Genomic DNA, 27343 nt, shown 5'->3' with positions numbered 1-27343 from the left:
CTCCATTGCATCTGTTTCAGGCAGGACCATTTCAATGGAGTAAAAGAGAGTAATCCATAACTCATATAACGCTGCAGTCAAAGCTCTGTGCTCAAAGACACCGTGTTCAGGTAATGTTTCTCACGGGGAAGTTTGCATGTCCTTCCAGGTGGTGTATACCTTATGTCTTTGACCAGGAAAACAATTGCTTTTCTTCTTACTTAAGGCAATTATAGAGAGTTTTCTAATGTGTACAACATCTTAAGTGTTACCTTTGTGAGTGACTGAATTCAGCGAAGGAATTCGACTGGAAGTTAGCCTGAGGCAAAGAATTCCATGGGTTAATTATGCAACATTCCTTCTATCTCTTCTAAATCAATTGCCTCTTGATTTCAATGTCTGTCCCCTTAAGAGGGTGAGAAGGATCTAATTACCTCCCTCTGGACCACTTTATACTGCTTATCCCTGTGAAATTCACTTTTATGAGCCTGTGCTGTATTTGCACTTTAACTGGATCAAAACTGCTTCCTTCCCCCCACTTGTTAATTATTTTGTCATCGCCTCAGATTATTTCTTATATGTTTTCTGACAAGATGTCCTAAACAGAATGCTGTATTACTGGTAAAAGTGCAGACCTGGCTCATACAACAGGGCTTTGTGTTTGTGGATTTCCCCCCACCCCCCAAATTTACATATAATTTTCCTTTCTTCTTTGCACTGAGGGTACTAGAAAAACAATTTTTTTCAATGGTACTGACAAAACTACCTTTGCCAAAGCAAGATTTAGTTTAATAACATCATATCCTTGTATTACTGGCTCCAGCTAAAGATGAATTGATTCAAACATAAAAAGGGATGTAGCTTCTGGAGAAGAGGGACTAACAACAGTATTTTGACATCTGGTAAATGCAGTGTTTCAGCCCATCTGAGAATAACATTATACATCTTGGAGAAGAGCACAGAAATTAAAAGTCCATGTATGCTCCCCAGCCTAAAGTGTCAAGAGCCTTTTCTTGGTATTGGCTTTTTAGGGCTCCCACAGTTCTTTCCAAAGCACAGAGGTCAGCTAGAGGGCTTCTGCTACCATTTCTTATTGCTGGGGCATGTGAAGTGCACATGTGGTTACTACTCCAAATGTCTTACATCCAAGCTTTGCCTCAGATTTCTCCCTCTCTGACAAAGCTAAGAACCTGTAAAAATGAGAAATAACCAAGGTTTAGCTGTGTAACAGCTGAAGCTAATCTAAAACTGTATTGCTGATTTTGCAATATTCTTGCACTCATTACACAGTCCTGTGAAACAGGCCAATACTCATTTAATTGAAAACCAACCTGGCAACTCTTCCATTTGGTTTGGCTCAGTTCAGGTCTCAGATCTAGGAATGGGAACACAGGAGTGCCAGTATCTGGGCAAGCGACCATGGAATAAGGGGTAGCCTTGGGAAATGAGTGCAGGATTGCAGCAGCCCAGAATTACATTACTTTAAACCGGAGGGAATTTGATCTTCACCATCTGGAACAAATTCTGATCCTACAAATGTCAGTGGAAACAGAATTTCATAGCAAATCTTAGTATGTTTGCATTTTTGTACATTGAATTATCATGTTGTCATAGTATTTTATGAAGATAGTAACTCATGCTCTTGTATTTTTTAGCTTTCAGTGTATTTCAGTATACCAGGGTCAGAAAATATTCGTCATACTTTGCCTTTTATCATTGAATTGATGATCAGCATTCTGACACTGACTCCATACAAATCTGCTTAGAATTAAAATTAAGTGTTAGGTTTAAAAAAAGAGTATTTATATTCTTGGTATTTCTAATAAATGGTAATAAATATTTTATTAAATATATTTAGTTCCTAAATAACCTACATATTCACAATTGGTGCATTATGAAATGCCGTAATAGCAGCATCTATGGATGTGTAAGATTAATTCTCATTTCAAACTCCTTGTACCATTTCTGTTTGACTATCTGGGGGCAGATTTCACCATTTAGACTTCAAAACACGGAGAACAAAAACTGCAGCCTTGGAGAAAAAAAATACAAGAAACCATAGCATAAAGACGTATTTTATTTAAATTCCTTTTAGAAAAACTGATGGCTACTCAGCATCAGACCAAATCTGTATATAAATGCAATGCTATGCTAAGTGAGGTGGAAATACCAAAAGACTGTGAAATACTTTCTAAGGAGCTGTTAACACGTGCCTCAGGCTATACTGCTGAGTTGCAAATTTAAGAGGCGTGTTTTCATCAGTATTCAAGTCACCTCTTAGCAAAGAAGAAGGGTAAAAGCTAAAAAATCATGAAAAGTTGCTACAAATTTTAGAAATTCCACATGAGGAGCAGTGCAACAGCACATACTTTGATTTTTTCATCACTTTCTTAGCTACTACTCTGAAATGCAGCTGTAAGTCCACACACCTCCATCACAGAAATTTCTATTTTTGCTGGCCCAGAGCCTTAGGAATAACATTAGTATTGAACTCTCAATATGTGAACATCTTTGATATCACTGCCTAGTGGTCAATACCTACAGGCCAGGAGAACAGAGCCCTTCGGAATAGAAATCAATCACTACATGTTTCACAAGCCATGTATGTGTCTGCGATCCACTAGGTAGATAAGAAGTAAACAATAACATTTGAGCATTCTCTGAAGCAACCTCTGTATGATGTCCAGGACATCACTATGTAACTACAGCTATGAAGATGAAGCACTCTTGAAAAACGTGCATAGGAACCAGGTTTTCCAAATAGCTGATAAATGTCTTCATGCATGCCCAGTGCCAGGCCAAGGACAGCAGATATTTTCATCTCCTCAGGTATATCAATGCCAAGTGGCATTGCAGAGATATCCCAACTCAGTCATTCAAGAGAAGGGCTGGAGGACATCTGGGACCAGTAACTTCTTCAACTGTTACTAATAAATCTGCAGCCAAGTACAAGCTGGATGTGGTTACCCAAGAGGGTGAGCACTTGCAACTTGAGAGAACTTGCTGAGGATCTCTGTTCAAAAAACCCCAAGACCTAAAGTACAAGGACAACTGTGGAAACAAGAAAAAACTGCTAAGAATTGCTAACCAAGCTAAATCAAATATTTACAAAGGGAAAAGAAACAATTCATTGATTCAATTCCCTCCTATGGTCTGAAGAATGGACACTTCAAGAGTACCATCCGTTTTATTGAGAAGATCCAGATTTGGAGTCTTCATCTCTTAAATACTTGAGGCACCTATATAAAAGGGGAAAAAAAGCTTCTGAAACTGACTTTGGATTTTTAACAGGAGTTTCTACAGGCACACTTGCTACTTCCAAGCCACAGTCATTATTTGGCTATTTATGAGAACCTAGTGAATATGATATTTATAATGCATCAGTTACATAATTTCAAGTAAATATCAAATCTATATTAAAAATCTTAGGATGTAAGCAGAGGTCAGTGCTTTAAGAAACTACAAAGGCAACCCTTACAGGGAGGGAAAGAATCTTCAATGAACCAATGTAGTTGCAAAAATGTAAACATGATTCTGGGCACGTAAGAAGAGATAATACAGCTTTGGGGCAAAAAAAACCCCAGTTTATGTCCAATGTAGACTCTGCTTTGTCTTTAGCATGAAATATTAACATAATAAATACATAAAGATTCATGTATTTCTAAATGATCCAAGGAGATGAAGAAAAAAAAAAAAAAGCTGGTCTCATATGGATGACTTGATTTTTATTGGGCATATGGTAATTATTCAATGAAAATACAGCTCTTTGAACACCAAATGAGGGAAAATCCAAATACATTTAGCACAGAAGTGAAAAATACAGAAATCGCTTGCAACAGTCCCAGTGTAGTGAAGTGCAGCCTTCACTGCTCCTTGAGCAGAATGGCTGCATAAGCCAACTCAGGACAGGTTCTTGAGAAATTTCAGCATCCTTTCACCCTGAAATGCTTATCCCTCTCTGCATGAAAGGCTTTACACCCCTGCACTGCAATATTCATTCTTCCTGCATTTGAGAACCCAAAACTTTTCCCTTCCCCAACCTGTTCTCCCAGCCCCCAAAGGAGATTCCCACAGGGTTCCCCCATGCCTGTTTTGGGGCCAAGAGCACACCAAAAGCTTTGCTCTTTTTATATTCTGTATTCACATGCTGGGCAAGGCAGTCCTGTCATACCCATCTATCCTGGTGCTTTTTTCCTGTTCTATAGGAAAATACTCACAAATGAGCTGATTGTACATGCGATTAATATTTTTATATATATATATATACATAATATTGGAGGGATAGAAGAATTCGATTTATCCAAGGCTATACAGGAAACATGAATGGCTCTATGTGGTTTAGCTTAATTTAAACAGTCACCCAACTTAGCCTCAGGGGACAGCTCAGGTAATAAATTAGCAGTTTGTGAAGCACCTCAGCAGCATCTGGAGTTGAATGGCATAAAACTATAGGATATTGAAAATATATAAGTGATGAAGACAAGACCGATCTTAAAGGAAATACTGACTGTGGACAGGAATTGCCTTCCCAAGAGCTCTGTAAGAGGAGGAACTCGGGGACCTACACAGCCACTCCCGCAGGAGGTGACTTCGCTGACAAGGACGATGGTTCCCCACCAAAACCAAAGCTCAGCCGTGGCGGTAGCTTGAGGCACACTGCCGGTATCCCAACAGCGACCAGAGCCCGCACGGAGCCGCCTTTAGGGAGGCCGCGGGAGCCAGCGGGGACCGCCGCACGGCGAATAGCGGCCCCCGAGCCTGCCCCTGCCCGTCCCGCCGCTGGTTCCCGTAATTCCCGCGGACATCCCCGCTGCCCGCCGCTGGTTCCCGTAATTCCCGCGGATATCCCCGCGGCCCTCCGGGCGTTCCCGCGATCCCCGCGGGTTTCCCCCGTGCCCGCCGGGCGTTCCCGCGATCCCCGCGAGTATCCCCGCGGCCCTTCGGGCGTTCCCGCGATCCCGGCGGACATCCCCGCTGCCCTCCGGCCGTTCCCGCGATCCCGGCGGATATCCCCGCGGCCCGCCGGTGGTTCCCGCGATCCCGGCGGATATCCGCGCGGCCCTCCGGCCGTTCCCGCGATCCCGGCGGATATCCCCGCGGCCCTCCGGCCGTTCCCGCGATCCCGGCGGATATCCCCGCGGCCCGCCGGGCGTTCCCGCGATCCCGGCGGATATCTCCGCTGCCCTCCGGGCGTTCCCGCGATCCCGGCGGATATCCCCGCGGCCCGCCGGGCGTTCCCGGGACAGGGCGGTTCCGGCGCGCAGCCCCGCCCTCAGCGGCCCCGCCGCCGCGCACGCGCACGCTCCACCCGGGAGCGCCGCGGCGGGGAGCGGCCCCCGCGCAGGCGCGGCGCGGCCGAGGCCGGTCAGAGCCACCGAGTGGCGCCCGCCCGGCCCCGGCCCCGGCCCCGGCCCGGCCCGGCCCGCCCTGCGCGCAGCTCCCCGCGGGGCGGGGCCGCCTCCGAGGCCGCCCCAGCGCGGCCCCGCCGGGCCCGGCCGAGCGCACGGCATTTCCGGGGGAGGGCGCGCGGCGCGGGCTGGCGGGGAGCGGCGCGGCGCGAGCAGAGTTGACTATATATGGTCAAAGGCAGCGGAGAGCGGCGCGCGGCGCGGGCGCTTCCTGGTTCGCGGCGCGGGGCCGAGCGGGGCTGAGCGGCGGCAGCGCAGCCTCGGAGCCCGGCCCGGCCGCGCCCGCCGCCCTTCCCTGCCCCAGCCTGCCGCCGCCACAAGTGGGCCAGGATGCCGTACGAGATCAGTAAGCTGCCGGGGGCGCCGGGGCGGCGAGGTGCCGGGCGGGGACGGGCACGGGGACGGGGACAGGGACGGGGAGCCCCGCGGGCTGCGGAGCCTCGTGCGGTCCCGCGGGATGGCGCGGAGCCGGCGGTGCCTCGCAGCCCGCTGACAGCAACAAGTGACGGCGGCTGCCGGCAGGGCTGGGTGTGTGCCGGTAGCGGGGAGGCATTAAGCGCCTTCCTTTTATTTCGCTTTTAAAATTTTTTTATTATTTTTTATCCCCTTTCTATTTTTATTTTTCCGTAGAAAAAGTGTTCGCCAGCCTTCCACAGGTTGAACGAGGCGTTTCCAAAATTATTGGAGGTGATCCTAAGGGCAACAATTTTCTTTATACCAATGGAAAATGTGTCGTCATCAGAAACATTGATGTAATGTATCTTGGTTTATTCTGTTTTCTAATGTGAAGCTTTCGCTAAGTTTCATTTTGTCTCCCTGCCCCTCCTTTAACAGCCTGTGCTTCATTCAGTCTTGGCGATTTCAGTCGAGGTCACAGATCCGTGATCAGCAGTGGGGGGATAAGTAGAGTGCATGACTCAGGCATAAAACCATAGGCAGCGACTGTAAAAACATGCAGAAAATCTCGGCAAAATGTGCAATTCTTTCCCTCTTCGCGTAGGACTTAAGAGATGAGAGACTGGAATACTCTGGTTGGCCCTGTTTATCTTCTTAGGTATCACTATTATGAAGTTGAGTGCTGTGTTTGCCTAATAAATGAACTCTTCCCTCTTTGCTGTTTGGGGCCCTTAGCCTGTCAGAGAAGCATGTAAATACTTGCAGACCTGTATCTTTAAACGCGTTATTCTTCATCTTCTTTCCGCCCACCCAGCCCCAACTCCAGGAATCAAAACAGTTATGAGTTGCTGGACTCCATGACAAGCTGGGTGCAAGTTCTCAGCACTACTCACAGGGAATTTTGCTCATCGATTAAATATTAGAATGCCCCAGTTAACGTTTTCAGTAGTGTGGAGGTTTAGGTTTGTTTTTTTTTTTCCTCTGGTGCTGACTAGAGAAATGTTAAGAGAGTTATTTGAATGATTTCTTTTCAAAGATGGCATCCCTTTGAAAAGCTTGGAGGAAACGTTGCATGTTTAGGCCACTGTCTTGCTACTGGTTTTTAAAAAATAAATTTTTCAAAGTGATTGCTTGTTCTTTAGAAATCAAATTCTCTCCCCTAGGTTTACTTTCCTATTGCAGATTTGGCCTGCAGCAGGAAGGCCTGCAGGGGGAGGGGCAGGACATACCTCTGGAATTTTTAGGTCTCCACAACAATGGATTTGTTTATGGCTTCTCCTGTAAATCACCTTTGTAAACTGAGCTGTTTCCCTGTTTTATCTCATCATCCCCACTGAATTCAGACATTTCTTCATTGTCATGCCATAATAGATAAGTGCTACTAATAATTTAATTCCTTGCAGATTTCTTGATTGCTATCAGTTTTAAATTCATCCACTTAAAACCAAAAGTAAGCTCACACTCTGGTTTCAGTGTGTCGGTGTAATGTCTTTGTAATAGTGTTTTGCTGTCGGTATCAAGAAAAGTTCGAGTTTCTGAAACCAGAAGCCCCAGTTAAACCCTGTAATGGCACACAGTGTGATGAGAGAAGAGGGAAGAGCCACTCTGCTTACGTTACAGTTTCTGACCAAGTCGTGAATGCTGACCTTCTCCCTTGTACTGTCATTAATGCTCTTCTATTTGACCCTATTTTGGAGGTTAAATCGGAAGAAAGCAATTTGCTTTACCTGAATCAGCTCACTGAGGATTAGCCCAGTCCAAATGTGAGCCCCAGCGTGAGCTGGAGGGTGTAGGGGACACAGTGACCTGAGAACAGGCGAGGTGGGATTGTGGGAATTCCACTTCAAACTGTTTAAACTCTCAAGGGAAGGTGAGAATGGAAGTCAGAATCCTTCGGGTTTATGGTGCAGTTCATGCTGATACGCAGACTTACCCAGCTGACAAGGGGAGTTTGCTACTGTTAATAATTGACAGGTGACTACAGAATATATTGTAGCAGTAACACAAAAAATGACCAACGCCTGTGCTATGGCTTTCCGGGAGAATGTTGCAGTTTGTAACCTGACTTGCAAGTGTGTCCACTCGTAGTTAAGAGCTGTGCCTTGTTTGCGCCATATGGAAGCCTCCCTAATAGTTTGCAACAATGAAATGAAATTTTGGGGGGGCGGGTTTCTGTGTGTAGTACCTCCATGAGCAGTTCTCCAATGAAATGGTTGTACTTTAATTTAAAAAAAAAAAACAACTGGGTCATCAAAATGGAGTGATCACCTTTCTTCTTAAGTCTAAAGCTATCTAGCATTAGCTAATCAGATGAATATAGCATTCAGGGTTAATGCTTGATCTCTGAGCATGATCTAGAGACTTCCTTTAACAAGAAGTGGTTCTGGAGCAGTGCTGGAAAAGCTCTGTGAGAAAGACTAGTGATATTTTTAAGGTTTCATACTTCATTAATGTTTTATCTTCTTGAGTCTAATGCTACTTTGAAGCTTGGAACTGAAACTGCTCACTTTCATATGTGGCTCTGGTTTCAGTGTTTGACATAAGCCACATAAGCTTGCTGCTGGTTTAATCTAGGTACTACATTTATCCCAGCTCACACTATAATTTTCTCCTCAAGTATCATTTTAGAAGTGTTTTTTTGGGAGTTGGGCCTGATACAAAAAACATGCAAGTTAGAAAACTGACTTTACAAGCAGAAATAATACTATTGAATAAATAATGTACAATTTGACAGCCCTAACTTACTACCTAGGTTCTGGAATCTATCTACCCTGTCTTGAATTTGGGTCTTTATCTTTCATGTAACCCTTTAAGTTAGTCTCTCAGCTTGGTTTCCTGGCCTCTTGGAGATTCTTGCTGTAAAATAGCACCTACCATGCCATTAATAACAACATGCAGTGGGATTTGAGCTGCCTGACCGTGTAGGTGATGCAGATATGGACTAGGGGAAAATATTATCTTGTCTTGCCCAGATGAAATCCAGTTGGACACAAAATAAAGAGGGATGTGCATGCTGTAAGTGCAGATGGTTGTGACTTAAGTAGAGCTATAATGCACTCAAGCAATGCATTAAAGCAGGAATGAAAAAGAGTTCCTTTTTGCATGAGCAAGCTGAATTCTGTCTCCTGAGATGTAACAGTAGTGCAACAGCAAGAATTCTTGTGAGCAGGAGACTGCTTTCTAACTCAGAGCGAGTGTTTTAGTTTTTCCTGATTGGATGGCTGAGTCATACCATAACATCAGGTGGTTTTCTGGTTCAATTGAATAAATCTTTATTAATTATAGCAGTTAAAATGGAATTTTGTTTTGATCATATGAGTCAAGTTTCTGGAGCTGGAGCAAGCCTGTTAAATGGGAGAAAAATATTTCTAAAAAGTAGTGTATTATTATTGTAGCATATATACACTGTAATTGAGAGGGGTGCAGAATGACTCTTTTATACACCTAATTTGAAAGCAGTTTTTTGCTTTGATGTCAATCTTTTTTTTTGTTTGCGTGGTGCCTCTATTGTATAACACTACTGATTTGCTGGGACACAGAATTCATTTTATTGTTCAACCTGAAATATTAGAAATATTTCTTAATATCTGAATATTATGTCTGAAAACATAATTTAGGCTGAAGAGATAAAATTATGATGGAGTGGCAGTGAATTTCTTTCAGAATTCCTGTACAACTCTTGATACCAGGTCTTCTGGCTTTTAAGCAGATTGCAATTATCAAGAAAGAGCAAGCCTAGCTCATCTCATTGGTTATTGAGTGATTTTGGGTACACGGTGATGAGTAACAGCCATGTGTTATGGTTGACTGCAGGCTTAAGTTTCATGCTTGACTACAGTAGAATTTTAGATGTGTGGTGCAAAGTACAGCTCGTATTTAGTATTCTGCTTGAGTAACTGCTTTATCCCTGGGCTAGCTCTAAAAAAAGAGAGCCTGATGCTTGGCGTATTATTTTGGAGAGTGTTTTTCTACTGTTCGGCAGGTATTGGAGAAGAAAGGGTCCCAGCACTTGAGGCTTCCTTAAGAGGAAATCCTTTCCTGTGTCAGTTGTTAGAAAGTAGTGTGTTGCTTCAGTGGTACCAGCAGTGTTCTGCAATGTGTACTGCACTTCTCACTTTTAGACAGTTGCTCAATTTAAGCTGGAACGCAGGGTTGAGAGAAAGGAGTGCAAGGAGAAATTATGAATTTTATTGTTGAATTTCTGATTTTATCCTTTAAAAATGAGGAAGTACAACTTTGTAACTTTTTTTCCCCCCCTTTAAAATAGAATCCTGCAATTGCTGACATCTACACTGAGCATGCCCACCAGGTTGTAGTTGCCAAGTATGCTCCTAGTGGATTCTACATAGCATCTGGAGGTAAGGTATCCATGTGCATGTGTATGAGATGTGTGGACAGAGCTGTTAAAGTTACTGGCAAAACTGCAGTAACACTTTGTGTGTGTGGAATAAGCAGTCAGTGGGATGTGCTTTGGTGGACTTACGTGCACATCTTTGGAGGAGGAATGATTTCTGTCCTTGTTCCTCTAACCTCTTTCTCAGACAGTGAGCTTAGTGACATTCTTGGTCTTTTTAAAATGGAGTATTTCAATAAAGACAGAACCTGGAAATGAGCCCTGAATACTTAGTGTAATGAAGACTTGTGTAAATGCAACAGAGTGAAAAGTTATTTCTGAAATACAGGACTATTGTTTGTAATGTTAATAAATTTTGATACTTTATAGGCAGGGGAAGGATTCTATAACAGTGTGTACTCTATTCTTTTCCCTTCTCCCTTCTTCCTGACCAAACTTGGCAACATTTATGACTTTTGTTACTTTTTAGCGTGACCTAAAAAAGCTTTCCTTGCAAGTTAGCAGAGAAAGAGGCTGAGTCTGTTTCCATATAATGCATAGAAATCAATAGTCTGAGGATACGTAACATGAATTTTTACAGTGTGAATTTCCTGTATTATAGGAATTTTTGACTACCAAAGAACTAAACAAACCCTTTTTAATAGAAACTTGCATCAAATAATTGATATTTCTATCAGGAGGAGTGGTATACAGTGAAGAATATTGATAAATGCAGTACTATAACTTGTATTTCTTACAAAGATTTGCAGCTAATATATAGATTTTTAAAAAAAGCTTGCCATAGTCAATTAGAAGTGCTTCAGAAGCAAGTAATGTGCCCAAATAGATATATTTTAAAGTAATATATCTGAAAATGAAACATTCTGAGTATGAGCCTCTTAAAAGGGAAGAACAGATTTCTGCAAAGGTCTTAGTAGAATGGGAGTTTCTCTTTTAGCAATTTCAAGGGAACTGTATTTTTTTAAGTGTAAAATGTCCTGTCCTTCTTGGTTTCCTTCATATCAGAAAGCTATATTAGAATACGTATTTTTGGAGTACTGGGGAGCCTTTAAGAACACTGATAGCAGAGCTTTTTTTTTTCCCTTTTTCTCACATTCTTGTCTGAAAGGGATCACAGCCAGGATTTTCTTGGCTCAGTCTTGTGTGTGGACCATGTGTCAAGTAGAATACCCTCCTAAAATCCAGTTTGAATTCTATATTCTGCAACTTGGTGCTCTAGGTTTGTGCAGCACTAAATACTCAGAATAACTATCTAATTTTTGTTTGTAGTCTTTTAGATTTCCAGTCCTTTGTAAAACAGCAGTAATAGATACTGTGCTAGGGAAGTATTTGGTTGATTTTTGTTGTACCCAAGTGAAAGAGTTTAGGTTGCAGTATTTCCCTTAAAAAGTGTCTTCTGTATGTCATTTATAAATAGTTTTGTGATACTGCTGAGCATGGGGTCTGAAGATAGATGACCAGGCTGTTTAAGCTGTTTCTAAGTATAACATGTAAGATTCATTTCTCTGTCTATAAATCTGCATTAGCCATGCAGCCTGAATTAATACTTCATGTGCTTCGTGAGACAGACCTTTATCATTATGCTTTTGGCTTTTATGGTAATTTCTCTCATTGCAGTCATAGCAGATGTAATAATGGGATACACTGCAAAGTTAAAGCTTTGTGTCTTATCTGTTAATAGATGGAGAAAACAATTAGATTGGAAAGTCCACATTAAAATTCTGCTTCAATAACAAATTCTCTCTATAAAATTCTGAATCTGTCCTTTTAGTAGAAGTAAAGAAGATCAGTCTATGACCAGGTCCAAAAGATGCAGGGTGGCTGTATGTTTAAATTGAATTGTAAAGATGCACCACAAAATGGTGAATAGAATTTAAGCATTCTCCTGAGGTGAAAGATGCCTGTTTTAGCACGTGGTTTATTCTAAAACAGTGGCTTTTTTGAAGAGTACAATACACACAGACTTTGCTATGTGGGTTTCATTAGCGATGTGTAAATTTGTCTGTGTATAGAACAATTCCTCCGGTTACAATCCTGACAATCCTGCACCACAGTAATTGCTCTGAGTAGCTCTTGGGTTTTACAATACTCAGTGGAAACAGTGAGCCAGGGAGCTTTCATTATCTTAAGTCTTAAATTGTTAACTGCTTGTGCCATGTCTGCTGCTTTTGACATTACTGTTCCTGAATATACTGTTGCATTCCTGTCTAGTATTCCAGACAGTGCAGGCATCCACACCATTAAGTGTGTACATGCTTCTTTATTGAAAAAGTACACTGATGTACATGAATTGAGTTCTGTGGGCAGGAATCTCTTTGTACATTACCTATGCCTAGTATTTGTATGCAAAACATTCCTTCCTTTGAAGGTACAAGTTGTAGTGCATCAACCACTGTCCCCTGTACTGCTCCCTTCTTGTAGGTGTAGGATGGCTTACTTCCCAGTGAAGGGTCAGTGAGCTGCCTTGGAGCTGCTGGGCAGGGGGGCTGGGCTGCCTTGTTCTTTGTGTAACAGATACTTAACACATACCAGCTGATAACATTAAAGTTCCTTCTCTCTCACTGTGCAGTTTTCTCACGTGTCTGCAAATGCTTTCTCAGTCTGTTGTATTTGGTGCTGCATGTCTTGAATCATAATATCTGGTTTAAAACCTAATTTGTTGAAATGGATATAGTCTTCAGCATTCCTAAATAAAGAGATTTCTAGTAGTTGTAATAGGGTAAGGTAGTAGGTCCCTAGTACAAGTCTTCAGTGTAGCTGAAAATCTGTACTCTGGCAGATTGATGAGACATGTGACTGAGTCATGCTGGAACAATAGTTATATTCTGTTTTATTATGGCAGATGTCTCTGGAAAGCTGAGAATCTGGGATACTACACAGAAGGAACACCTACTGAAGTATGAGTATCAGCCGTTTGCAGGAAAAATAAAGGACCTTGCATGGACTGAAGACAGCAAGAGAATTGCTGTGGTTGGAGAAGGAAGGGAAAAGTGAGTGATTCTTTTGTGTTTGTGTGTGTTTATACATACATACATGCATTTACTGTAAACCTCTGCATCCTAACATCCTTGCAGAAAGATTTTAATTCTTCAATGGAATGTAGTCATTTCTTTTTCCCTGTCCTGACTTCAAGTTGTGCAGTTCTGCAGTGATATTTTCTATGTAGTGTTTGACAACTTTAAATAAGCTGAAAAATACTGTTCTGTTACAATTGATTAGTTTAAAAATTGTATGGGACTTGCTTCTTAGAGGTAGGTGGCTATTACATTAAAGTATAGCTCTTTGGTGGAATTTTTTTGTCAAATTCTGATAGCGTAGGAATAGGAAAACAAGATTTTCCCCTCTTCCTTCACTTATTGGACTCATGGTCTTATTCAATTGATTGAATAAGAGTTTAGAAAAAAATGTCTCTGAATTTTCTCCTTTGGTAACATGTCTATATTTTTAGGTCTTATGCTAGTTTAATGAAAGGACAACAGTCAGTTGTCCTTTACCTGACTAAATGAGATGCCTGTTTAGGTTTGTGTCCTCCATTTAATGTTCAAAGACTGTCAGAACTTCTAAAGCAGAGTCCAGACCAGGTAATCTTATGCGTAAAGGGCTGAAAATCATTGTGTGGTGCTGTTCCCTAGTCCTCTGCACCATTTTTTAATCCCTGTCATATACTGTGTCCTTGGAAGAGACTTTGTCCTCCATTGCTCCCTCTGCCTCATCTCCCTCAAGGTAGCTGCAATGTGAGTTTGCTCTCCTTCTTCAAAAACATGACCAGCTTCCTATTAGGTGAATGCACTTTCAGTCTAGAATGTTGTTGAAGGGATTCTAAAGAAGGCCTTTCAAATAGCAGTGCTCTGGTATTAGTGCCTTGGTATTGATTATACTGGGGCTTTTTTAAAGTGATTTAGAGCAAGAACTGTCAAAAAAGCTTTAAAAATTCTTCTTCCTTAAACCTTTGAGTAATAATATTTGTAAAGTATTAGATGGTACTCAGTCTAGGCTAAATAGTTAGGTGACTGTGATCCAATGTCATTGTTATCCTAGCTTTCTGCAGTCTGTGTTGTGGCTAGGCAGATGGAGTAATTTACTGCTTTCTTTTACAAACTAACAGTCTTAGTGAGGATTATACATTGGATCTCTGAATTTTAGAAGCTTTATATGCAAAATCTGATTGTCCCCTTCAGCAAACGTCTCCTGGTGAAGATTAAAATCTCTCACCAGCAAGATCTCAAATAGCCTTCAGGGAACTATGATGAGCTTGCATGAGATTAATGAGATGACCTAATTTCTTTGAGTGCACTCAAATCTGCTGTTTGCAGATGTTCAAGGAGTTACTCTACATGTAACTTTTATGAATTGTAGTTATTGTGTACTTTTCTTACTAGATTCGGAGCAGTGTTCCTGTGGGATAGTGGCTCTTCTGTTGGGGAGATCACTGGGCACAATAAAGTGATCAACAGCGTGGACATCAAACAAACGAGACCATATCGGCTGGCAACTGGCAGTGATGACAACTGTGCTGCCTTCTTTGAGGGACCGCCATTCAAGTTCAAGTTTACACTAAGCGTGAGTTGAAGTTCAGATGTGGCTCTGTTAAACTGTGCAGTTTCCACCAAGCTTGCAGTTCTTATCACATCTAGCTGTTATAACAGAAGTTCTCAGTTCCCCCCCTTTGAAGCATAGCTGGTGTCAAGTGGCTTTCCTAAAATCACGTATAACTAAATATTCATCTCAGGCCAAGAAAACCAAAATATATAGTTCATTAAAAAGGGGACCTGAAACATCTTTTCCAATATTCTTTTTTCATTGTCACAAAACTATGGAAGGGATGAAGTAGGCTGTTTTGTTGGCTCTGTTGATGCTTTCAGAGCTCAGTTTCCAAGTGCAGATATGTGTAGAATTTCTTGAAGCTTTCCAAGGTGCATCATTCAAGAAATGTGATGATTTTTAATGTAATTTTCCAATCTGATAAAAAGTGCTCAAATCTGAAATCCTAGGGCCACTTAGAAAGGGTGAGTGTAGATGCTTGAAAGCATAGCTTGATTTCTACTTCCTGGAATGGTTATGTTACTTGTGTGTTCAGGTGGTCAGTTTTCTGTTTCCATATTCCTTTTAACTTTGTTTCTTATTCTACTTGTTACTATCTCCAACATGAAACAAAGGCTGGAACTACCACGGTGAAGGTATTCATTGTTGTTTAGGGCCAAAGAAAATAAAAAGCCACAAGCTTCTACTGCTGTTTTGATGGCAGGAGATCTCTTGCTTAAAAAAACTACTGTAAAGATACTGGGTGTTATTGCAGTAGTAGATTCAAAATGTTTAGTTTGTATTTTAGTTTTAAAAACCGTGTAGTAGGCCTTTTTTTTTCTTACACATGAGCCTTGAGTAATCTTCATATGCTGACTTTAGTAAGGATTCCATTCCAATTCTAGAAAAGGAATTGTTTTGAGTTCTACAATCCAATGAAATGAGGTAGTTGCCTAATATATTTCTGAACTTAAGCTGATACTTGCATTTTGCTAAGCTGGTTCTTTTAGAACTCTGAAGTCCAGATGGCTTACCAGTGCTGCTTAAACTGGTATCTGATGCAGTCTTCCTTTTAAAGTGATATTTGGGTTGATTTATGGGATTCTGGTATGGGCTGTTTTATGGTTTGAGTCAGAGCCTGCAGTATCATCGGGGGGGAAAAAAGTATAGTTGGTGAAAGTAGGTTAGAACCTGCCTTCCATATTACTAAAAATAGTCTTCCAATTCTCTCTGCATGGGAGCTTTGGCCTCATTGTGGTGCTTCCCTATTTAACGTGTGTTTTTTAGTTTGCATGGTTTGAATAGTCTCCTACTTGTAAATAGTCTATTTGGGGAGCATACATCAGTCTTGCCTCATTACTTCACGGAACTACCACTAATGCAGTCTCCCAGGAAAGGAATTTTAGTAAAATAGTAACTTATTCCTCACGCCTGTGATTTTTTTTTTTTCTTTTGCAATAAGAAGGATAAAATACTCTTGTGTGTATAAAACTCACTGCGCAATGAAGCGAGAGTTGAAATCTGGAGAATGTTGCAGAAGAAGTTAGTCACCACTGGGGAAGAATCTCATGTTTGCATGTAGGCTGCATCTGACTTTTTTCACTACTTATCCCCGAAACTGGGTAATCATTCTTCTGGTATGCACTGAGTTGTTTTAACTACATCAATAATGATGTCACAGTGTCTTCCCTGGACTGTTCTTGGCCCCATGATTCTCTTCAGATAGAGGCTAACTTGCCTCATAGCAATTCTCTACAGCAAGCATCTCCTACACAGCTAATTTATGGTTCACATGTAAGAGAGCTTCATTGTTACTAGATTGTCTTCTATGTAAACCGGTCTGTTCTTTTTTTGTTTGCTGATTCTTACTTTTTTTCTACAGGACCATACACGGTTTGTGAACTGTGTGAGGTTTTCTCCTGATGGGAACAGATTTGCTACAGCTAGTGCGGATGGGCAGGTAAAACACAATGAACTCTTTTAAATTGATTTTAGCATGAGAAGATTTCTTGTACATTTTGGGAATATGGTTAGTATTGTAAAACCCATGTTGCTTCCTTTTTTTTTTTTTGCCACAAGTTTAAACTTTTAACTATCCTCCTGTAAATCTGTAATAACTCAAAAGTGGTAATAACCATACTGTTCTTACTCAGAATTATTCCCCATTCCATCTCCTTAGCATGCTCTTACAGGTTATTTTGGCAGGAACATGTTGGACTTTTGGAATATGTATGTTATGATCCTGTGGGGTCTAGCTGAAATGGTGAATTCATAGATTGCAACCCAGCTCCATGTGTACTCCCTACTGATAAGGGCAGGTTGACAATGACTCTTTTACTATAGGTAGCTTGTCCTAGAGGGTAGACTCCCATGATAGCAGTGCTAAGCAGCTGCCATCACAGCAGGGGACAAAACTGTAACATTTTCCAGAATTTCAAATGTCTGGATCCAAAGTACAGCGGACTTGCTGTGATTTATTTACAATATTTACAATTTTCATCTCAATTATTTAGTCTTAATTATTCAGTGCCTATAGCTTGAGCCTTTCCTTAAAAAGGACTCTAGTGTATCAAAATATCAGATACTATCTTGGGGCTTTTTCTATTACTGTTTTTCCCTTTACATTGTATGTCTTTATGCTCTTTTAAGATTTTTGTCTATGATGGGAAGACTGGAGAGAAAGTGTGTGCTCTTGGTGGAAGCAAAGCACATGAGGGTGGTATTTATGCTGTAAGTATCATCATTTGTGCAGATGATCCATAGTGTTTTATTATCCAGTTAATGAACTGCAAAGTCTTGGATTAAGAAATGCATTTACTGTCTTCTGGTGGCATTTGTTTTTACAGATTAGTTGGAGCCCTGACAGTAGTCAGTTGCTTTCTGCTTCTGGAGATAAAACTGCTAAAATCTGGGATGTTGGTGCTAACTCTATTGTAAATACTTTTAACATGGGATCAAACGTGTTGGATCAGCAGCTGGGATGCTTGTGGCAGAAAGACCATTTACTGACTATCTCCCTGTCTGGCTATATCAATTATTTGGACAAGAACAATCCAAATAAGCCTTTGCGTGTCATAAAGGTAGGTTAAAGTTCTGTTACTGCATGAGTTTCTGCAATAAATGACTCAGTGATTGAAGTTGTAAAGGTGGAATTGTAAGCTATTGAAAGTAGCTATTGTAAAGTAGCTATTGAAAAATAGCTTTGTTAAATTAACATTGCCAAATGAGCTATATGTGACTGATTCTTGAATCAAGAAGTTACTCTTTACATGGGTGAGACTGTGCTTTGTGCAAATACCCAGACTGATTATTTCATTTTAATTAATGTTATCAACTTATCTTTTGTTGCAGCTTTTAAGCATTCATGAGATGAGAAAAGAAATACAGCACAGATTGAGACATCTCTGGTAGTTTCTTTCTCCCTGACCTAGTGTATTGTGGGCAAGGTGATTAGGGTTACAGTGCAATTGAACTTTAATTTTAGGATTTAAAGAGTTCACTGACACTAAGACTCTCTCTCGTGGGAACTTACATTTTTACATGAACTAGAAACAATGTCCCAGATTTTTGCCATCACTGCTATAATTCTGGAAGTTGGTGTGGGTACATGACCATATTTAGTCCTCTTCCCTGAATCATAAAGTGCCTGAAAAGCAGTGATGAAAAGGCTACAAAAGTATTTTGGCTCATGAGGCTAATAAGGACATCGATGGTGTTTATTGTTTCTCATCAAGGACATAGCAGTAGCAGTGCTGTAACAGTTAAATGACTGTAAAAGAGTGGTTTTTACACTGGGTGACTTTTAATGCTTGTGAATAGCATGTTATTTTCTGAATAACCTATCATTCTTCTCAAATAGGTGGATGTATGTGTTAAAAATTGCTCATCAGTAATTATTTATGTCCCATTCACAGGGTCATAGTAAATCAATTCAGTGTCTTACGGTGCACAAAAATGGTGGAAAGTCCTATATTTACTCTGGAAGTAATGATGGTCATATTAATATCCTTTGAATGATAGTGGTACCTGTTCTAGTTTTATAGTCTGAGAGAACTCATTAGGAGAGGTGAAAAAAAAAGGTTTCCCAAAGACAAAGTTTATTGGACAAAAGTGAATATTTTGTCTAAAGTTTATTTTGCTTTCCCCTAATACCTGTTTTAATAGCTGCCTTCACACTTTCCTGCTAAATATAAGCCAACTCTTAATTTTCAGTTGTTGCTTCTTCATGATAGGTAGCTTGATAGTATGAAGAAGCAAGTAAATAAATAAATTAGCCTCTTGTAACATCAAGAAACAGCAATTTATATTTTCCACTTATGACAAAATATGTGGAAAGTTATATTTCCAGCATTCTGAAGCTTATAGTTACAGCTACAGTCCTTTTTTCCTGCCTTTAAAATGGTGTCATGTTGAGATAAATTCTTATAAATATGGGTCCTGTTTCTTTTCAGACCTGTAATACACATGATGTTACCATATAACATGAGGGAAAGCCAGTGTTACAAGGGCTTCTATCTAAAATTCTTTAAAAAGTGTTTTCTAGTCTCAGACCTAATGCTAATTACTCCAGTATTTGCTGCCATTTGTGGTAGGTCATTTAGCTTGCCACAGAACATCAGAGTTTCATTTAATAAATATTATAAGGTTGCCCATGGAGCTTATAGAGTCTGCATCCCTAGAGGTACTTAAAACCTTACAGGGCCCTGCAGCCTGTTGTAGCTGACACCAATTTGAGCACAGGCTGGACTAAATCTCAGGAGGTCCCTTCTAACCTTAGCTGTTCTCTCAATTATTTAACTTTTTATGGTGTGGAATCTGATTGCACCAGTATCTTCAAATGTTCCTTAATTCTATTGTGCACATTATTGGGATTCTGAAACTGGAGAGAATGATGGCTTTTCTGGGAAAGGCCACACAAACCAGGTTTCTAGAATGGCAGTGGATGAAATGGACCAGCTGGTCACCTGCAGTATGGATGACACTGTGCGCTACACCAACCTTAGCAAGAGAGATTACAGGTTAGTTAAAATGTCGCCTTTTATTGCAGTATAATTGTCTTACAGCAAGAGTGTTGTTGATTTTATATGGTGGATATAAATGCTGGAGTTTATTTAGGTTTTATGTTACCATGGAAACTGTAGAAATGATTATTGTACCAACCTTGTGCTTTTTTCCTGGCAATGAGAAATGCATCCTAGGCTTTTTCAATTTGTTTTATCCCTTCCATGGGTTAGATGGAGACTGTCTTGCATTGGGTGACTTTAGTTAGGGGCTTTGGAAGGGTATCTGCTTTGTCACTCATAAATACTCAGGGATAGTGGAGATAAATGTGGTTAGGAGGAATGGGACACTGTTTCTTCATGGAAACCAGAATTTAAAGAATCCTGTTTAGATAACCTTGTTAGTTTAAAAATTAAACTGGTATATAGTAACATTGACTTTCATTTCAAAGTTGTACTACCTGATCAAGATAGTAAAGCTTTAAACACAAAACAATAGGAAACTTTGCCAATTAGTAGATAAAAAATTAAGTTATGCATGTTCTTGATGATTAGTGGGTGATTATTTGAATGGACAATTTAAAATAATGGTATACATGGAATAATTTCTTCCTGTTTTGTCCTTCCTGCTTCTCCACCTTGGCACATCCTCGTCCAGTGGCCAGGATGCTGTGAAAATGGATGTTCAGCCAAAATGTTTAGCTGTGGGTCCTGGTGGTTATACTGTAGTTTTATGCATTGGACAAGTAAGTATTAACATGTGGATTATCAACTATTGCTGTGTTAATAATGCCGTGTATGGTTACACGTAACTATGTAGTGTGGGATTACCTTGCACATCTGCAGAATTTCCTAATAAGACCTATAGAGAACATAATTCAGCAGGGTACTTGATAACCCTTGTCTTTTTGCATCCTGTACCAATATCACATTTATGTATAGATTTAAATTTCAGAAAGTCCCTTGTGTGGATGCATCTGTACTTGTTATCAATGCAGCTTTGTGCTGGAAGGTTAAACCTCAGAATCACACTCTTGCCAGATCTGTTCAGTGACACAATTTTGGCAAGAGGATGTTTTTCTCCTGCATTTTATTTTTTTGCAATTAATCCAATTAACTAGTGCTGTTGTACAGCATAAGTAGCTCTAGCTCACGTGCCACTAGTATGCAGATCACAGAAAACTGGAGACATTGAACTAAGGCTCTCTTGTATCAAAACATTATTAACTTCTAATGATTTATGCTTTCTGCATGGGTGCTGGTTTTGTGTTCGGGACATTTGATAGTGTTGTCCAAACCTGTTTTCATGTGAGTTAATCCCATTTAACCATAGCATAGAACTGGATAGAAAATAGCCTTTACGGTTTAAGACTGCAGCATTACCTTGCTACTAATTTGGTCCTGCCTCCCTCCCTTTAACAATGAACCAGGAAGGGAGTAAGCATTGCTAAAAATACTGGCTTGTCCATGTTTATTCATGTTCAAACCAAGTGAAGCAAAGCTGAAGGCAATGGAGAATGCCCTGCACTATGTACAGTTTAGAACATGAATACTGCAGTACAGCAGATAAGTTAGTCACCACGTGTAGGCATTTCTTCTTTTTTTTTTTTAAGAATGAAATTGTTCCCTTAAGATGAGAATACAATAAACATCCGAGTAACTAGAGGGAATTTGTATTTATGACTAAACTAATAGTTTTATATTAGGTATTTTAAAGAGGGGTCTTAGTTTCTGGTTTTCTACTTACAGATTGTCTTGATGAAAGATAAGAAAAAATGTTTTGCAATTGATGACCTTGGCTATGAGCCAGAAGCTGTAGCCATTCACCCCACTGGAAGTACAGCAGCAGTGGGAGGAGCGGTAAGGTTGCACTTCCTAAAACTGTACTACTTTGAACACTGGAGCAAGTAACAGAAGTATTTAATAATAGTAGGTGTGTTGCGTTGAGAAATGGTAGGTGACAATTTGTAACATCAGTATTGTTGAGTTGTGTGTATTTGGTGTTCCTGGGCTTTCAGTTCCCTAGGTTCTGCCACTATTGTGATCTAAAGTCTATTTCACTTCTTTTTGAATTGAATCTTTTTTCCTGTATTTGCTGTTTTGAAATTGCCAAATTGTTTTTATCCAGTGCATTCTCAAAGTTAGCAAGTTAAAGAAAATGGGTTTATTTTTCACACGTGGTGGATTGTAGCCAGCATAAATGACTGGTTATTTAAACCTTTTCTTAACATAAGCACTACCAGAGAGAATTAATGCAAAAAGTTTCAGGAACTCCTCTTTCTATTGTAAAATGATTTTTCTGCCTTTTCTCTTTCTTTGCTATTAATTTGCAGGATGGGAATGTCCGTTTGTATTCAATCCAAGGAACCTCTTTGAAAAGTGATGATAAGATTTTGGAAGCTAAAGGTCCTGTTACTGACCTGGCATATTCTCACGATGGTGCCTTTCTTGCAGTCTGTGATGCAAACAAAGTTGTCACTGTCTTTAGTGTTGCTGATGGTTATGCGGTAAGAACTGTTGTAAAAATTGTTGTAAGGAGAACAGTCTTTGTTTAAAAACAAATAGACTGACAGCCCATGTCTAAATCTGTTGTAGCTGCTTAATTGTAAATCATTGATGTAAATTTGATGTTGCTGTGACTGTCTGTTTACCTGCTTTTTTGGGCTAGTACTGGTATTTACACAGCCTATGTGAACCCTCCAGACTGTAAGAATAGTTAAAGAAATGTGCAGCCTTGGTTGGCTGCTGGGAAAGCACTGAAATCCGTCTAATAATACATGCATAGTTAAAATAGGGAAGGAGCTGGACTTCCACAGACTAGCCATAGTTAAATACAAAAAATTCTTTGGGTCTGCTGAACCACTAGTTGGTTGGTTTGGGATTTTTAAAGGAAATAACAAAATACATGCCATGTCTGTTAGAGAACTTGTGTGCATTTTTGTAAAATGGACAAGAATGAAGGCTCAATTTGATAAGAATCATGCAATACAATAAAATTCAATTACATAAATAAAGAAGACTTGGCAATAAAATTCTGCTGGCTCTGGCACACAGTTCCATGGTAAGGACTAAGCTATGAAAGGGACATGCTAGGACAGGGAACCTTGCTTTATCTGCCAATCTACTGTCTTTTAACTAAAAACCAAAAAATGGGCAATTTCCACTTTTCAGCCCAAGCAGTCAATGCATATCAGCCTGTAAACTCCTTAAACTTTGACTAATACAACACTGAAGTAAAAACACAGGATGGCATTCCACAAAAAACATTTCATTTTCCAAGTAAAAATTGAAATAATTTTGCCTTGTGAAACATCTGTGGGATTATTTTAGAAGCCCCTAAATTGCATATGCCCTTAACATATCAAGCTTTCATAGAAAAATGTCTTAGTGTTTTTTTGGTTTTTTGGGTTTTTTTGGGTTTTTTTTGTTTTTTTTTTACAAAAGGGGTTTGTATTTTATTGGCCTACTAAGTATTTAAATAAATCACATAAAATAAAGCCACCACTTGGTTTGCTTAGTGCATCCATCTGCATCTGAGATGTCCATTGTCTGGAGTCTTGCAGTAGCTTGTTCTGATGCTGCACATTGAAAACTAGTGATTTCCTGAAGCAGCTTTAACTATTGGAATAACCCTTGTCTCTCTAATTTTCAAATAGGAGCATAATGTCTTTTACGGACACCATGCAAAAGTTGTTTGCATTGCGTGGTCGCCAGACAATGAACACTTTGCTTCTGGAGGCATGGACATGATGGTATATGTTTGGACTGTGAGTGATCCAGAGACCAGAGTCAAGATACCAGGTATGTTTTCTTCAATGTACTACTTTTGAAAGTTTTTAGTAGTTCTTGAGATCCAACACTGTTTTGTAGACTAATAGGTAAGCAGGCTTTGAATGTTCCCAATGTAATTCAGCCTTTATGTTAATCTCTATCTAGCCACACTATCTGGAGTTCTTCTATTATTTTTGTAGTTACTTTTAAAATCCAGTACTCGTATTTAATGCAGCTAAAAATCATATTTGGAATGTGCTGAAGTCACCTTGTCAACCCAGCCTTCCTAATTCTTTGCTGTTACTTTGCACTGCAATACAGATGCTCACAGACTACATCATGTAAGCGGCTTGGCGTGGCTGGATGAACATACTCTGGTAACAACATCCCACGATGCTTCTGTTAAAGAGTGGTCTATCTCCTACAATTGAAATAAGCCCCCTCTTTGCAAGGACCTAATCAGGGACTAGAACTACTGCAGTGGAACATAGCATTTCTTTTAAAAAATCTGTATTGGCCTCTGGGTCTGCTGTCATATCCTCATATCTTTACAGGGTGTTCATATCTGTAATTAAATGTACTTTGAAAGCTTTAGCGAATAACAGTTTGCACATGAAAAGCACTTAAATTATGTCTGGAGCTTAACCTTTGTGCTGAACATTCCAGAGGCAACAGCCAAACAAGTTGGTGTGCAAGGTTCAGGCGCGAAAGATTCAAACTCAATCAGTTGTTCTTTTCTAACCAAGAAACGTAAGACTGTACAGCATGAGAGTAATACTTCTCATTTTTTTCTAATTACAGAACATTTCTGTACTAACAGTCATAGTAAGAGTATTTAGTTGTGGTCTGAAACCAATCAAGCTGTGTGCAGCTACTGTATATTGCTTTGCTTCTCTATACTGCACCAAACTGTTGCCTCAGATTTTCTCCTCCAGATAAGAAGATGGGGTACATACATAATAAACTTTTTATGTATTTCATGTCAAATCTTTGTGGTTTATTTTAAGGTGGAAGTGTGGGATTTTAATGTACTTACTGTTGTGGGTATAATGTTTACAAATAATCATTGTGGCAACTTGTTGCTTCAGAAACACAATTGTTACTTCTATGAATTAAGACTGTCTCATCATTTCAGTGTCAGAGAAAAGAAATCATTCTGTTTTAAAGATATTTTCTGTTTGAAGGAGAAGCATGTTATTGTTTAAAAAATGCAGTACTTCTACCACCTTTTGGAAAATACAGGAATTAAACAAATTGAGTGTTGTTATGACTTAAGTGATTTTTGAGAAGATGGTGTTTGCTCAGTGAGTTTTATGCCTTTGCATGTGCAGAACAGTTGCATGAAAGCATTACCTCATGCGAAGAGATCCTGATGTTGTGTTTAGTTCCCCTCTCACACTCCACAATAGGTTTAAGTGATTTAAAGCTACCAGTCCAACAAGGGTGGAGGAGGACACTCTGATGCAAATAGTAGAAAGATTTGTTACCATCTCTGATGGCCAAAAAGAGTTGTTGCTGTCTAGAACCTTGGAAGACTTAAAAAAATTTCTCTGCTAAGTCTCTACCACCACCACCACCACCTTTCCAGTTGTCTTTGGATTTTATTGAGCTTTCCTTTCTGTGTGGACTCGCGTGTTTTTTTTACCGATCATATTTCTAATGACACTAATTATACAGCAAATAAAATGCTTTTGCTGCTTCTCATACTGTGGCCTTTTGCTCAATTGCTAAAAAAAAAATTGCCTTACAAAAAATGAAATGTTGGTGAAACATCTTTTTAAAAGGAAAAAAATGTTGATTTCTTTTTAGGAGCGGTGATCAGAATGTCTCCTAGCCTGCAAACCAATATCTATAATGGAACAGTTGACATAGATTTTTAATTTTTTTTTCTTCTAAGAAGTGGGATATTTTGCATCATAGTTTCTTTGTGTTTACTGTGTCTCTCTATTAGCAGTTTTGCATGTTATTCTTATTAACAATGCAAAGATGAGAAGTTTTGGAAAAGGGTGTGTTTGATGTTTGGTTTAAGGTCCAAATTAACAAGGTTTTCTCAGTGTTTAGCCCCTAAAACTTGTTCTGCTGTTGCATAGGGACTGGCACAGCAAGCAATTCATCCATTGTTCCTGAGTCTGATCTGGAAGAGTTGCTATTGAATCTGCTCAGTGGGTTCCTGTGGTAGTTAAATCCCTGTCATTTAAGCAATTGTAAGGGGGACGGGAGTAGGAGTTAAGCAGTTATCAGAGTTTGTGCACTATGCCTGAAAGGTGATGTGTAGGATGAGCTGTTTTTGATTCCTCGAAGACGTTGTAGTACTGCTCCTGCGGAATGCCTGTTAGCCAGAAACCCTGCACTGAGTTGTGTGTTTGGATGGCAGTGAGGTGACTGCTCGTGCTTCAGCTTCCCCTGGATTTGTTTATTGGCATATGGCCTGAGCTTCTTTAAGAGATTCCTTAAGAGCTAATATGGTCTTTGTAGTTGGCTAGCAAATCCTGACTAGAAAACTGAAAATCTGTTTTGCTGTTGGACCAAATGTCTTAACACAGGTTCGTTATTGATGCAGTGTACACACACAACAAACTGATTTAAGGACTCTGGCCGTACTGCTCTGAATCAGCCCCTACCTTACTTGTTTTTGCCCCAGACTGCAAACCCCTTGGCCTGCCCTCAAACAGAGAAGCAGGAAAAAAAAGGACAGGATGGTCTGTACAGCTTGTAGTGCCTTCAAAAGGAAATGATCATACTTGACATGAATATAAAAGAGGATGCAAATTAAAAAAAAAAAACTACCTTACAAAAACATCTAAGGCACCTTATATGTTGGTATCTTAATAGTTGTATTTTAATGTTAGTTAAAGCCCTGTTCAAACATAGCTCCTCAAGCCCCCCCTATTCTTGAAGACTTCTGTTTTGGACGTGAACATGCTTTTGAGCTCCTCCTGGCAGTTACTGGAAAGCTGGATTCACTTCACCATGGCTGGCAGTTTGCCTGCTTTACAGTGAAAATGCAGCTTAATTAGGCCAGGGGTAGATTTGGAGAACGAACGTGACCAGTAATTCCTCACAAGGCTGTAATGCAGGCATTGCTCTCCCCTCCCCCTTTAAGTGTGATTTAATCCTGGCTGCCTGTTCCATTTCTGCCATGCTTGTACAGCACATTGGCCTTCCAAGAAGCTGCTCTGTACAGTTGGACAGAAATTTACCAGCAGCTGTTGTGTGGAGGATCAGCAAATCCTAAATGCAATTCTTTAATTGGTAATTGGTAGAGGGGAAAGATAAAGGGCGTCACTGATCTATTTGGAGATGGAGGTTGTTTGTTTTGTTGCACACAATAGAATTATGGATAGATGTTCTGGCACCTCTGTTCCTCTGCCAAATGCTTTTGCTCTTAACAATTAGAATACCTCAGACTGAGAGTAGCAGCCTTAAAATCTTAATTACATTAATATTTTCCTGAAGCAAAGTACCAAAGATGTAGACTCCTTTAACCTGGAACTGATTTTTTTAGAGGTACATTTCTAAGACGAGAACCCAGTATGTCACTGCAGATACTGTTTCATGGTTGTGGCACAAGAAAGTATTTGCTGCTAAAAACTGTTCCCTACAATAAATTTAGCCATGCCTATCTCTGTGTTGAAAGTATACAGAGGAGAAAAAGGTGCCTTCAGTGGGCCTGGGAGCAGAATTATACAGTTAACTGGCTGGGCTGAGAATAAGTCACAAGTTCACATATATACAGCAGATATTTGTTCTGGAGGTGCAAAGCTTCCCACAGAGACTTGGGAATGAAGCTAAGCAGGGAAAGAATCATAGACTGTCTCAGTTTGGAAGGGACCTATAACAATCATCAGACTGCAATGAATAAATGTGTGTGTTTTGCATACTAAAGGCAGTTAGTTTGAAATACCAGTATTTTT

The 27343-nt window shown here is 40.0% G+C and overlaps 1 protein-coding gene across 1 annotated transcript; it reads left to right on the top strand.

Annotated features, from left to right (window-relative positions):
• Positions 1–5580: 5580 nt before the first annotated feature.
• Positions 5581–25135, top strand: WDR1 (WD repeat domain 1). Its single transcript, XM_038135529.1, has 15 exons — positions 5581–5733; positions 6018–6139; positions 10051–10141; positions 12980–13127; positions 14517–14697; positions 16541–16618; positions 17308–17388; positions 17505–17738; positions 18573–18660; positions 19520–19676; positions 20317–20404; positions 21408–21518; positions 21992–22165; positions 23315–23459; positions 23751–25135. Exons 1-15 carry the CDS (start codon positions 5718–5720, stop codon positions 23858–23860), a joined length of 1824 nt encoding a protein of 607 aa, XP_037991457.1. The 5' UTR covers positions 5581–5717; the 3' UTR covers positions 23861–25135.
• The last annotated feature ends 2208 nt before the right edge of the window (positions 25136–27343 follow it).

Source organism: Motacilla alba, chromosome 4, assembly GCF_015832195.1.
Source record: "Motacilla alba alba isolate MOTALB_02 chromosome 4, Motacilla_alba_V1.0_pri, whole genome shotgun sequence".
Lineage (NCBI taxonomy): Eukaryota > Metazoa > Chordata > Aves > Passeriformes > Motacillidae > Motacilla > Motacilla alba.
This window is presented reverse-complemented; position numbering and strand designations above follow the sequence as displayed.